This window comes from Ranitomeya variabilis, chromosome 4, assembly GCF_051348905.1.
Source record: "Ranitomeya variabilis isolate aRanVar5 chromosome 4, aRanVar5.hap1, whole genome shotgun sequence".
Classification (NCBI taxonomy): domain Eukaryota; kingdom Metazoa; phylum Chordata; class Amphibia; order Anura; family Dendrobatidae; genus Ranitomeya; species Ranitomeya variabilis.
Window position 1 is genome coordinate 283,432,686 of NC_135235.1, and position 14,708 is coordinate 283,447,393.

At 42.4% G+C, this 14,708-nt stretch overlaps 1 protein-coding gene across 1 annotated transcript in view; it reads right to left on the minus strand.

Moving 5' to 3' along the window:
- Positions 1–7,188: 7,188 nt before the first annotated feature.
- The window catches only part of LOC143764471 (tumor necrosis factor receptor superfamily member 5-like), a 65,551-nt gene continuing 58,031 nt past the window's right edge, over positions 7,189–14,708 (minus strand). The window contains exon 7 of the mRNA XM_077250067.1: positions 7,189–12,454. Within this exon, the coding sequence (XP_077106182.1) occupies positions 12,342–12,454 (113 nt within the window). The 3' untranslated portion in view covers positions 7,189–12,341. The remainder of the gene's footprint in view (positions 12,455–14,708) is intronic.

Genomic DNA, 14,708 nt, shown 5'->3' on the forward strand with positions numbered 1-14,708 from the left:
CCTTCTGGTATCCTCTCCTTTGTTACGACTTCCTTCACGCTCGCTGCAATACAGTTCTGCAATTCAATGTATCTTTCTGGGAGCTGCAGCTCTGAGGGCATGCACAGCTCCTTTAACCTTCTGTCTTCCTCAGACTCTGGTCTGGAACCGACTGAGCTGAGCCCAGCCAGCAACTGACTAACTTTCCCTACAGGCGACCAGTTTTACCTATGTGGGGAGTGACCTAATAAATAGGAGCAGAAGCTCCCCCTGGTGGTCTGGAGTGTGAAATGTGTTGCATGTTTGTGATGCATGGATGCAGTTATCCTTCTTTGGCCGGCGTCACACTGGCGTTTTAAACGGCCGAGTGCAATGCGATAAAAAAATCGCATTGCACTCGGACCAATGTTAAGCTATGGGGCAGCTCCCACCAGCCGACTTTTTGTCGGCCGTTTTCCTCGGTCCGAGACAATCGCAGCATGCTGCGATTGTCTCGGACCAAGGAAAACTCTCAGCTCACTCGAACCCATATAAGCCTATGGGTGCGAGTGAGACAACACACATCACTTGGATATCATCCAAGTGATGTGTGTTATAAGCGGACCCTAGCAATGGAGATGGAGAAATTCATTTCTCCGCCTCCTGAGCAGCTGTGTTCCGATTCTCCCTGTGCGAGAGAATTGGAGCACAGACGCATGACACTCGGCTCCTGCTCTGCTGTGAGCAGGAGCCGAGTGTCATTAGCATATCGCATCCAATGATCTCGCATCGGATGCAATACGCCAGTATGACGCCGCCCTTAATTGCCTCCAAACGTAGCATCACACTCCCCAAGAGGAAAGCAATACCACTGCGACAACCAGGACCCTGGGGAGCCGTAAATATGTTATCTAAAATTTTTAATTCACAAATAAGAAAAATGGCTAGCAATTGGGGGCATATAGTATATCCTAGCATTGTGGGGAGGAGAAGAGCTTATGATGCAGATCTGTGTATGGTAATTCTTGGCCTGATTTAATGAGCAGCTTAGGCTACTTTCACACTAGCGTCGTGCACTGCACGTCGCTATGCGTCGTTTTGAAGAAAAAACGCATCCTGCAAAAGTGCTTGCAGGATGCGTTTTTTCTCCATTGACTTGCATTAGCGACGCATTGCCACACGTCGCAACCATCGTGCAACGGTTGCGACGGACCATCGCCACCAACACACGTTGCATGTAATGTTTTTTGGTGCGTCGTCTGCAGCATTTCCGACCGCGCATGTGCGGCCGGAACTCCGTCCCCGCCTCCCCGCACCTCACAATGGGGCAGTGGATGCATTGAAAAACAGCATCCGCTGCCCCCGTTGTGCGGCGCTTCCACACTATGTGTCGGTGCGCTGCAACGTCGCATAGCGACGTGCAGTGCACGACGCTAGTGTGAAAGTAGCCTTATTTGGGAGTTATAATTACAGCAGCAGAGATATTTTGGAACTAGAAGGACTCACCATTTTCATTTTTTTGGTAATTTCAAAAAGAACTGTTGCATTTACAATTTTCACCATGTAGGTGTCTTGCTATTTTATTTAACAAGTGTCAGAGCAAAGTGCAAGCGCTCACTATAGTCATAATGACGATGAACCTGTACAATTATGTTCAGTCGCTCTTGACTCTTCGGCTTGTTGTGTTTGACTAGTGTTTCAGTCTTTATACTCAATGCAGCACTGCCCCTAGTCACCACGTAGGTAAAATACACTCAAACTTGTAAATTGAAAATAAGATGTTAAATGAACAAGAGCTGACACATGAGATATTGCGAGTACACGTCCTTGTTTACACTGACAGATAGTAAAGCGCTGGAACACAGAACTGATCCACTGTATTACGGTTTAGTCCCGTAAAGGAAAAATGAAGCCGGCACATCCGTAAGTAAACTTAATTAATCTTTATTGATTCCTTCATTAAAAAAATACTGGTGTTGCTTCATCATAAATGCTTCTTACGCATTTCCAGCAGCAACCCAGCCTTTAGTCGTACAGATTAAGCATTCATCAATTGTGACTTGCATCATGTGGCGTATTTTATTGAATGCATTTTTTTGCCATGTAAAATATATAATGGCTGCACCACCAGAAAATTGTAAAAGAAAATTTTGCAGAGCACCTCTTTAATATTAACAACAAGAATGCATTGTACTCTGGAGCGGTAAAACATTTCGTAACCCTGATTTACTCTTCTCCACAACTTTATCCCTGACCTTTCTGATGGGGTTCCTGACCTGTTCCTTTATCCCGCACCTGTCTGATGTGTTACTAACCTGTTCCTTTATCCCTGACCTGTCTGATGTGTTTCTTGGTTTTCAAGATGCTGTTTGATCCCTAATGTTTTCAAACAAATCTCTCAGGCCTTCACTGAACAACTGCAGTTATACCAAGAATACATTACTCACAGGTGGACTCAATTTACTAACTAGTAATTGATCAATCAGGATTTTATTTAGGGATATCAGACTACAGGGGGCTAAATAGAAATGCAGCTCTCAATTTCCAGATTTAGATTTTTAAAATAATTAGAAAACCATGTATCACTTCCTTTACACATCACAAATACACATTACTTTGCGTTGGTATCACAAAAAATCCCAATAAAATAAATTTACGTTTGTGGATCTAATGTGAAAAAATGTGCAAAAGTTCATTGGGTATAGATCATTTTTCAAGGCACCGTAAATGGTTAAACAGCAGTGGTCACAGCTAACTCCCCGTCACTGCTGTTAGCTGGCAACTGTCCTAAATGTGGTGGGCTCAAGGCATGAGCCAGCTCCATACACCAGCACCCAAACGCTGACCTACTTATATATCAGGGTGGAGCAACAGGGTTAAAGTGTAATTTTGATAATGTGACAAAGGAAAGGGGGGGGGGAATGAAAACAAATTTAAAACCATTTTTATTGAATAAAAGGTGGTCAAATATAAGATCTAAAAAAAAAGATAAAATTGGTACAAAATAATTTGAACAGGTTGTAAAATAAAAATTCATGTTAAACATTAATACATACAACTAAAACACCAAGTGATTACAATAGAAAAACGCATGGCTCTCGGGTCATCAGGCAGTGAACATCTACTTTAAGTTGCTCTTTACAAAGAAATGTGCAACAGCCTCAATTTTAGATTATACAGATGTATTACTGACTGTTTTTCACAATCTCCGCTTGCAACATTAAAAAACCATTAAATATTTACTGACCCGATCGGTCGTTTTGTAGCTCGTTTACCAGCTAAACCATACTCGAGGCAATCTTCTGATCTGTAATAGTTCGGTTACTGCACAGGATACTGTGCTGCTGAGAACGATGTGCTTATGGACAGCACCAAAGATCAATTCACTTGACGACCAAGCATTTTAGTTGTTCATTGGATGATCAGCAGAACCACAACTGACTATACTTGTGCAACAAATCATCAAGATCCGCTGCTGGCAGCTCCAATTGCTGACCAATGATGTCCCAGATAAGCTCGATGGGAGACAAGTCGGGAGATGCTGTAGCACACTTAGACCACACTGGCTGATCACAGTAGCGCAAGCAACATGCAGCCTGGTGGTGTTGTGTTGATAAACAGGTCCTAAGATGCTTTGTAGAAATGGTCGCAACTCTGATGCCAATCAATGGACCAAATCAATGCAACACCGAGCTGTTATTGTAGCTGGAATGAAAGCTAGAGGGGTCCGACTACCGTATATTATGCCACCCCACACCATAATCCCAGGAGTAGGACTGGTGTGATGTTCCCTCTTGAAGGCCTCTTTATTATTTATGGTGGTCTCCAGAAAATTTCTGCCTATCATTACAAAAATGGTTTAAAACAATTGCTGGACATTGCAATAAATATATATACACTCACCAAACCAAAGTGGTATATAGCATCAATTACAGTGTATGTGACATATATCTGCAAAGGAGATAAATAGCAGACCATTCGAAAAACTTAAGTGAACCAAGAATAGGAAGCTGAACATATGGTAAAAAATATGGGGGCAATTAGGTTACATTAAAATACCGTTATTGATACAGAAATATGGTAGGTGGTAACACCGTGACACAAGGGTTCCCGCACAGTAACAGATAAAATATCTGCACGCAATTAAACATTTTTTTAAAAAGCCAAAGAGAACCACCAGGTGAAGTAATGTGAATTCTAAGATGTAAAATATTATTAATGACATAATCCTACTACAGAGATAGAGAGCATTCAATAGTATAGTATTGCATAGTATCAATATTTAGCAACCACTGAGTGGGTGTGCAGGACTGTGATCCGAAACGCGCGTCGGGGTGTGTGCCGCACCAACAGCCACCATCTACCAGGTTATTTCAGTACCTCTCTAACTCCTACTATGTTATAGTGAATTCCTTTTTGCAAGCATATTGCTTTTCTGTTTCTATACATTGTTAATGGGGTTGCAGCAAGCTATTGGACCATAAGACTTGTGTTTATACATGTAGGCAGCCTGCACACCGACTCAGTGGTTGCTAAATATTGATATTATGCAATACTATACTATTGAATTATTATTGAATGCTCTCTCTCTCTGTAGTAGCATTACATCATTAATAATATTTTACATCTTAGAATTCACATTACTTCACCTGGTGGTTCTCTTTTTGGCTTAAAAAATGTTTATTGTGTACAAATATTTTATCTGTTACTGTGCTGGCACCCTTGTGTCATGGTGTTACCACCTACCATATTTCTGTATCAATAAAGGTATTTTAATGTAACCTAATTGCTCCCATATTTCTTGACCATATGTTCAGCTTCCACTTCTTGGGTCACTATCAGGACTCATCACTGAAGAGGACAGACCTCCATTCCAGCCTCCATTGCCATTTTGCTCTGCACCATGATAGCCTTTGTGAGTGGTGGATTGACGTCAATGATTCACCTGTAGCTGGACATCTGGCCTGTAGCCCAATGTGGTGCAAACTCCTTCGAATGCTTGGTGTTGACACCTATTGATGCCTTATTCTTTGTATGTGATGTCCAATTTCACAGAAAGCATCAATTGTGGAACCAGAGGTGCAGCCATTTCTCCAAAGTGTCCAAGGAGCAGTTTTTCAGCACAAGAACAGGCCACATGTTGCTCCTCGTGCTCTTGTGAGTAGCCTGTGTAACCTAAATGTGCTACCATGGCCTGCAGCGTCTCCACACTTGTCTCCCATCGAGCACATCTGGGATGTCATTGGTCGGGAAATGCAAAGGGAGCTGCCAGCAGCGGATCTTGATGATTTATTGCCCAAGTGTATTCAGTGCAGCAGAATTTTCCTCTGACAACCAATAATAACATGCCATCTGTTGATTCCAAGAATTCCACAAAGTTTCCTTCTTGGTATTGCAATTTCAATGTTGAGGAATTGATTTCCTTCCAGATGTATAAAAATCAGCCCTGGTCTTGTGATGTGTACACAGGGTCACGGATCGTTACGGGAAGGTGATCCGCTTACTGGACTCTCTGTGTAATTGGCTGTGTACCTTTGTGACTAAGAACGATCGAATATTTCACTTTAAGAGAACTAGATATATATATAAAAAAACTAACATTATTAATATGCAGATTAATAGCGCTCTAAAGCTGTGCAGACACTAACCAGATTAAGCGGCCGGCAGTGGATGCTGAAAAGCTGTTGTAAAGTCTGGGGTGACCGTGTAATGAGCGAAATACAAACTACATCAAGTAATAAATATCTCAGACCAGATGAAGCTAGTGTACTTACTATGAAAATCCATTATGGCTGCATAATTCTATTGGAATGTTTTCTCACCTTCCCTTGCGCTCAACATCTCATCACAGCACCGAGGTTCTCTTCTCTCTCGTAAGTTACGACCGGCCACAATCTTAGCAGTCATTACTGCCGTACCCCTATTTATCCTTCCTAGAGAGTTTCCCCCATCTGCCTGTAGCCAGAGACCCCCACCCACACAGGACACGGTCAGCACAGGAATAGGACAGATTTACAGCCTTTATAAACACACAATGTAGATTCCCATTCCATGACTACAGGCGCAGAGATCATGCAACGGATACACAATATATTAGAAAACAGCATAACTTAATTAGATTATACATACAGGGAATAAAAATGTAATAAACAGTTTGATATCATTAAACATTTTTACAAAACCATAAAAATGAACGATGCCATTTACCTGCTGTTCAATGGGATTTACATATTATGGCGCCACCTGGTGTTCAGCATTATATAGCAATGTGCACCTAGTGAGCGCAGTGCTTGTGGTCACACATGCGCAGTCACTCTCTCCACAGCCAGGTCTCTGCACAGTGATCCTCTTGCTTATTGCAGAGTGCCAATATATATTGTTTTCTGCCCCATTTGTCAGGGAATGGACATGGCGTACAATTGAGAATACACATTTTGTACGTCTCATAAGGCAATGTGCATATTTAATTTCCCAAAGGAGCCTGCATGGCCTATAAGTCTCCTCACTGTAACATGCCAGAGCCGGTACATTGCTCTCCACAAGGAGAAACGTTACCCCTTAGACCCTAGTCTAGAGTCTATCATACAGGCAAATCAGATCTCATACATTGCACTGATGGGGGGCAATAGCCAAAGTTCAATGTCTGCAAATTGAGATTCTGGTTTGGCTTTTATCCTAAGTCATATGTTAAGACTTTTTAAAGAGTAGATATTGACTTGCAGGATCGCTGTTTCCAATAGGAGGCGCTATACAGTTCTTGTCTTCTTCTGCTCTCGAGAGAATCTGCATATTTAATTTCACAGAGGAGCATGCATGGCTTACAAGTGTCCTCACTCTGACATGCCAGGCCTGACATTTTATTCTCCAGAAGGAGAAACATTACCCCTTAGACTCCAGTCCAGAGCCTCCTCCCTAATCAAATCCTATTTCATACCTTGCTCTGATGAGAGGCAACACCCCGAAACACTCTTCACATTGAGATTCTGGTTTGCCTTTTAGCCCAAATCATATTTGAAAAATTGTTAGAGATTCAATAGTGACTTTTAGGATCACTGCTTCCAACAGGCGGCGCTATAGAGTTCTAGTCCTGTTCCTCTCTGAAGAGACAATTTGATTATGTACTTCATTAGAAAAGGAACTCTACAGCCGGCTGCCAGAGGGGGAAGAAGCCTCTGTCCAGGACCTGTCCCAGCAGTACAGATTAGTAACAGCACACATAGAAACAAAATATATGAAAAAAATGTTTTTAATGCTAGAACGATTGTACAATTATTAAAGTCAATCCTTAAAATAATTTTTACGCTGTCCAATAGGCACTCACAATACACTGACAATTCCTGTTTTTCAGCTTCTGCCGTGTTCACCTTATCAGAGGCAGAATTACAACGAAAGGCGACATCTCTTTTATAAACAGTCAGATCACAAAGCTAACAATAGAAGATGATCACAGGTCACAGAGCATGATCACAGGTCACAGAGCATGATCACAGGTCACAGAGCATGATCACAGGTCACAGAGCATGATCACAGGTCACAGAGCATGATCACAGGTCACAGAGCATGATCACAGGTCACAGAGCATGATCACAGGTCACAGAGCATGATCACAACACTCTTCTATCACAGTAGTATTTTCTTGTTATGTTAGGCGCCTCTTTTAAAGTAAATTCTGCAGCTGCTGTTGGAGATGAAGCAGAATATATTCTACAGTTAGGAAATAAAACAGGTTTGTCTTTAGGCCTTCATGCGATGTGATGTATCTGTCAGTCATGCTGATAGTATGGGTACTGCTACTGTACCGCTGCGATCAGTCACAGGAGCACAACCGATCTACACGGCAGAGCTCCTGCAGTAAGTGCTTCTCATATGTCGCTGATAATTGTGACCGCGGCACAGGAGGGGATTGACAGAGGATGAGCGCTCCCTGTCAGCCCATGGGCACCTGTGCAGTGCGAGTGCGGGGTAACAATAGGATGCTTTGTCAGCTGTAGCCCTGACAATGGCGTACAGGTCAGCTACACGCTACAGCCCATCAGACACTGCCAGAGGTGGCTCTAGTGGGCTACTGTCAGTCACACAATGACAGAGGGTTTAAACACACACCAGCCGGAAGCGCATCACTAATCCCGCCCATAGGCGCTCCTGTCACGTGATCGGGTGGCACCGATGGGCAGTCAATCCAGCTGGGGGTCTGCAGACGACCCCCTTGATCTCCTGTAAATGTCAGCATTCATAGGAGATCGTAATTTCTGCTATACATATATACAGCACAGAAGATCGGACGATCACAGCTTCAAGTGTCCTAAGGGGACTATTAAATATAGTAATGTAAAAAAAAAAAAAAATGTAAAAATATGAAGAAGAAAAAATAAAGATCAGATCACCCCTTTTTTTCCCACTGGAAATAAGACAATAAAAAAAAATTACATATTTGGTATTGAAAATTTTTTTTTTGTAAAACAATTAGAACATATAAAAAAAAAAAACAATAAAAAAGGTAGTAAATCGGGAGAAAAAAGGCAAAAAAAAAATCCCCGTAACCAAGACCAAAGAATAAATATATGTAATTATTTATATTAAATAATCCACAACCCCCTAACAATTAATGAATGAGCATAAATTCTAATAAAATACACAGTGGCAGTTCATGATTATGGTGTGGAAAAAAGAGCTACAGTATGAAGTGACGGTCTTCAAGATAAATATCAAACAAGTACAATGCAGCAATAAAAGTATAAATATATCAAGGCTTCCTAGTTGTCAATTAAATAATTTCAATTCATCATGTGATGAAGTAGATGAACGACTGGTACTTATATCAAAAGTTGGTCACATGAACAAGTGCATCAACTAAATGAGGCATACGTAGTAAAAAAACAAAAGTCACCATGCAAAATTAATAATTGCTAATGCAAAATTTGATAACATTAGGAATATATAGAAGTCCTTGATGTATTTATACTTCTATTTCTGCATTGTATTTGTTTGATATTTATCTTATAGACTGTCATTTCATACTCCGACCACCAGAGGTCGATATTGTTTCTCCCTTTTCATTGTTTTTTACCCCTTCACCCCCGGAGCTTTTTTTTTTTTCAGTTTTGCATTTTTGTTTTTCACTCCCCTCCTGCCCAGAGCCATAACTTTTTTATTTTTCCATCAATATGGCCTTGTGAGGGCTTATTTTTTGCAGGACAAGTTGCACTTTTGAACGATACCATTGGTTTTACCATGTCTTGTACTAGAAAACGGAAAAAAAATTCCAAGTGCGGTGAAATTGCAAAAAAAAACTGCAATCCCACACTTGTTTTTTGTTTGGCTTTCTTGCCAGGTTCACTAAAAGCTAAAACTAACCTACCATTATGATTCTCCAGGTCATTACGAGTTCATAGACACCAAACATGTCTAGGTTCTTTTTTTATCTAAGTGGTGAAAAAAAATTCCAAAGTTTGCTATAAAAAAAGAGCAATTTTCAATTTTCCGATACCCGTAGCGTCTCCATTTTTTGTGATCTTGGGTTGGGTGAGGGCTTATTTTCTGCGCACCGAGCTGACGTTTTTAATGATATCATTTCGGTGCAGATACGTTCTTTTGATCGCCTGTTATTGCATTTTAATGCAATGTTGCAGTGACCAAAAAAAATGTAATTCTGGCGTTTTGACTTTTTTTATCGTTACGCTGATTAGCCATCAGGTTACTTTTTTTATTGATAGATCAGAAGATTCTGAAATCGGCAAATATGTGTATGTTTTGATTTTTTTTTTATTGTTTTATTTTTAATGGGGCGAAAGGGGGGTGATTTGAACTTTTATATTTTTTTTAGATTTTTAAAAACATTTTTCTTTAATTTTTGGCATGCTTCAATAGTCTCCACAGGAGGCTAGAAGCTGCCATAGCCCGATTGGTTTTGCTACATAGAGACGATGTTCAGATGCCCTTTATATAGCAGAATTAGTTACTTGCCATGAGCACCGACCACTGGGTGGCGCCCACAGCAAGCTGGCACCGACAACCATAGAGGTCTCCAGGAGACCTCAGGTTGTAATGCCAACACACCAGTGACCCACTGGTGTGCGTATTTCCGGCCTGATGGCCGGAAGCACGATTTAAATGCAGCTGTCAGAGTTTAACAGTGGCATTTAACTAGTTAATAGCCGTGAGTGGATCGCCATCGCCTATTGTGGGCACATGTCAGCTGTTCAAAACAGCTGAAATGTCTCCGGAAAGATGTGGGCTCACCGCCGGAGCCCGCATCAAAGGGAGGATACTGACATCGGCGTACTAATACGTCCGATGTCAGTAAGGGGTTTAATATATTTTCTAATAAAGATTGTTATATTTTAACAATTGTTTTTTTCTGCTTCCCTCCTTTTGGGTATTTATGTTAATTTGGAACTGTCCCGTTACATATTGGCCCTATGTAAGTTCTCACATATTTGATATCGCTGCGTTCAGAAATGTCCGACCACAATATAAAGTAAATAATCCGATCGGTAAAATCAATGGTGTCATTCAAAAGTACAACTCGTCTGGTAAAAAACATCCCCTATTGTGAATGGTGGATCCGGTTATCTACTGTATAAAGAGGTTTTAATCAGTTACTGTAAACCTGTCTGTGATGATAATGAGATTGCTGAAAAGGCTTCTGTAAAGAGCAGAAAGTAGGAGTCTAGCGCTAGGCATCGTGGCTAGTGTGAAAACTGCAAGCTTTCATTTTCCCCTAAAACAGAAAGTGATATGGAAAACTAAAACACACAAAGAAAAGATTATAATGGATTATTTTAACCAACACTTATGTTAAAAATCTAATTTAAATCTCATCTTTTCTGATGACATTCTCTTTGTAGCTGTCTGATAGACTGGACAAGCAATCGAGGTACAAGAGGAAAGGAAAAATCCACTGAACACCGGGGTCCGATACCGCGAGTTACTGTACACCAGAAACTTGCCAGTGCCGGGGGGCAGATCACTGTCCACCAGTAGGGGGCCGCCCCTGCACAGACCACCGGTGACCAGATTCCGCTGGGGTCATCCAGTACTAATTCTTCGAGGGTCAGAGCGGATCAGCCTGAAGGCGCTGATAAGAGTTCACCTACTTACTACCACTGCAACCTCAGGCAGAAAATGGTCAATGTAGAGAATATGACACTGGTCACTACTCACGGACAGATAGTCAGTCAGAAGAGTCAGACGTTCCGGGGTCAATACCAAGAGAGTACGTAAATAACCAAGGGAAAAGACGAAGGAGTAAGTCAGGTCACAGTCCAGGGTCAATAACAAGAGCTAGCGGATCAAAAGCCAAAGGACAAGACAATAGATAGTCAGAACACGGTCCAAAGGGTCAGGCAGCAGAATCAGGCGTCCACTCACCAAGAAGCACAAACTACATCTGGCAGGGATCAGGGCAGACAGCTCAGTTAAGTAGCTATGGAATTACCAGAACACTGAACACCTGGAGAAAGTCCCACACCTCCCAGTCACAGATTGGACAGCCAAGCTGTCAATCAAAACACAGACAACTGAGCTAGACAGTTTCCATAGAACAGCATATCAATCACTCACTGAGCGGAGGAATCGCCACAGAGAAATAAACTTTTAAATAGATTATTGGTAAAATATTACAAATAGAAATGCGCAAATCTGTGAAAAATGTCATCAGTGCTTCACCAAGGGCTGAATTATTGAGCATTTACCTCCCCTACGTAACTGAGGCTATAGGTGTATTCTGGTCTACAAAACCAATCTCCCGTCTATTTGGTTGGATTACAGGGGGTCTTACCACTGGGACGTCCATCGGCCCACCCCCCACCCCAAAAAAGACAAAAAAACAAAACACTTCCCACCTTTCTTTGACTGTAAAATCAGAATATAGCAGCATTGTTGGTATGGAAGAGCCTGACATATGAGCTGGCAGGAGGCAGTGCCGTCATACAGTCTCCAGCACACGACTCTGGGAATTTATTTAAACAAAGAGAAAAAACCAGGGAAGCCATGAGCAAATTAACAGGGGCTGGAATATAATTGGTTTCTATTGGTCCAGTCACTTAATTTCCACCGGTTGTCAAAGCTCTCTGGCTGTGACTTATAAGGCAGTGTTGTGGGCATGCTCTGTGACACATGCTCTGTGGGCATGCTCTGTGACGCATGCTCTGTGACGCATGCTCTGTGACGCATGCAGACTCCACTGTGCGTGGAGGGGTTGGAGGACTCGAGCCATCTCTTTTGGTAAACGGTGCGATCCTGCCTCCAGCTTTATGAGGAGTTACCTCCCATTGAAATCCTGCTCTCAAATAATGAGATGACGGCTGACAACGTCCTCTGTGTACAGAGCACAAGCTGAAAAGTGATGGAAGTGTTTGCCTACTGTAAAGGCTTAGATAAAGTCATAGTTCACACTGGTGTTTAGGACAAGTTTCACTGACTGGATTTTGTGTGTCTTCTGCTTGTAGAGGAGCTCTATAGCCACCGTCGTCCTGCACATCTCCTTTGTTCTTCTCTAAATAAAAGCACAAGATGTAGATGTTATGTACAGTACAGACAGAATGGAGATCAGATAGATAAATATTGTTGGGACCACCGATAGCCATATATAATGGAAATAAAGTAATTATTCAGGGTCAGCACATAATGACTGTCCAAACAAAGCACAGGTGCATGGTGCCCCTTTGGTGGCGGAGCAGTCCACCTTCTGGAGCGACTTGTTTTCCATCTCTCTCCACCGCTCTCTGCCTCCTATGAAGCTAGATCTGTCAATCAATGAACAGTAAATCAAATGGTAAAACTGGAGAGACAAAAATCACAAATAGGTCTTATCTGATAATTCTAGCGCCCCCACATCTCTTTAAATAAAAGCACAAAACATTGGGTAAGATATGCTAGATGTGACTCCAGCTCCTATTTAGAGAGGGATGGAAGAAAAGAAAAAGGGCAATGTATCTGGCGTGACCGTCCGTATGACCACGAATGGTGGACTAATGTGGCAGTGGTTGGTAAGGGCTTGTGCATGAACATGAGCGGCCATGTACTGAGCGGTATACTGTGCTGTGTACACAATGGTGGCTCTGTGAGCGCATGTAATGGTCATGAAATCAGGAGGGACATCAGCTTCAGGTCATTCCCTCCATACAGAGAAAAATAAAACACAATTTAGTGAACTATGGTAGTGAATGGAGATAAAGCCGCCGGCCCAAGTAATGTCTGCAGAGAAAATGGAAAAATAAAAGGTGTCCAAGATGAACCACAGTTATCTCCTGAAATGTGGGCTAAACTGTTCCTCCAGGTGTATCCCTTGTGGAGAAGGAAGAATGCTGCTTTGTTACATGGTAAACCCATAGTCAGGAGAAACAGAAGAGGGAGGCTGAGTATATCTGTATATCCGGTGGTAGATTCGCTCACTCAGTGGTACATGAAGGTAGACACGTGAACACTGTCTCTTTAAGAACTTATTTTGGTTTATTATAGGAAGCATAAACCAAGGTGAAGTAAAACACATACAGCCCTCTGGGCAAAACAGGAAAACAAAACAAAATGGTAGCACCATGCACAGCCCTTCTGAGAGGAGGGTTCCTCCCGCTCACCGTTAGCAGAGCAGACATGGTTCAGGTTGGTTCCAGCACCACCACTTCTCTGCAGTGTTCCTCCCCAGAAACTGAGCATTGCTGCCTTTGGAGGCCACCTACTTAAGCCCCAGACCACACCCTGTGGTGGAGATAAGGTGGACATCCTCCCACCTGCTCTATGGATATCCACATAAAACTCAGCCCATAAGGCTACTTTCACACTAGCGTTAACTGCAATCCGCCACAATGCGTCGTTTTGCCGAAAAAACGCATCCTGCAAAAGTGCTTGCAGGATGCGTTTTTTCCCCATAGACTTACATTAAGCGACGTATTGCGACGGATTGACACACGTCGCAACCGTCGTGCGACGGTTGCGCCGTGTTGTGGCGGACCGTTGGGACCAAAAAACGCTACATGTAACGTTTTTTGCTCACGACGGTCCGCTTTTTCCGACCGCGCATGCGTGGCCGGAACTCCGCCCCTGCCTCCCCGCACCTCACAATGGGGCAGCGGATGCGCTGGAAAAATGCATCCGCTGTCCCCGTTGTGCGGCGGAGACAACGCTAGCGTCGGGAACCTCGGCCCGACGCTAGTGTGAAAGTAGCCTAATACAAATGGAAGAATACATTTTCATATGGAAATTTTGTTTAGAAAGAATATTTGCTTGGGATTTTGACGTTCCCTATTCGTGGCCCTTTCTGCAATTACAATACACCATTGTTTTTGTTCGCTTAATTTTCTGGATCTAGGAGGTTGTGTAAAAGTATAGAAAATTACTAGGTAAGGTATATACAGTGCTCGGCATAAAGGAGTACACCTCCTTTGAAAAGTAACATTTTAATCAGTATCTCACTGAATGAATACAAGAACAATTTACAAAATTTTGACAAAATTGCGTTTCTTAGAACATTTTTCAACCCCTAACATGAAAGTCAGGCGAATAATATAACCTTAATTACAAAATCTTAACATTTACTCAAATTGAGGGGCGTGTCATAGCTGCCCATGTGAGTGGACACAGGGAAGAGTGCTCCCGCTGCTAAAGGGACAAATATCCTGTGCAAACGTTGATTTCCGGACTTTTTTGCCACAAACCGGTTAGCTGAAGGTCTGGGGAGCAAAGCGGTGCTGAGTGGTGGATCGGGCATCAGAGGCAATGACCAGACGAAGGCAGAAGGATGCAGGTGCTGG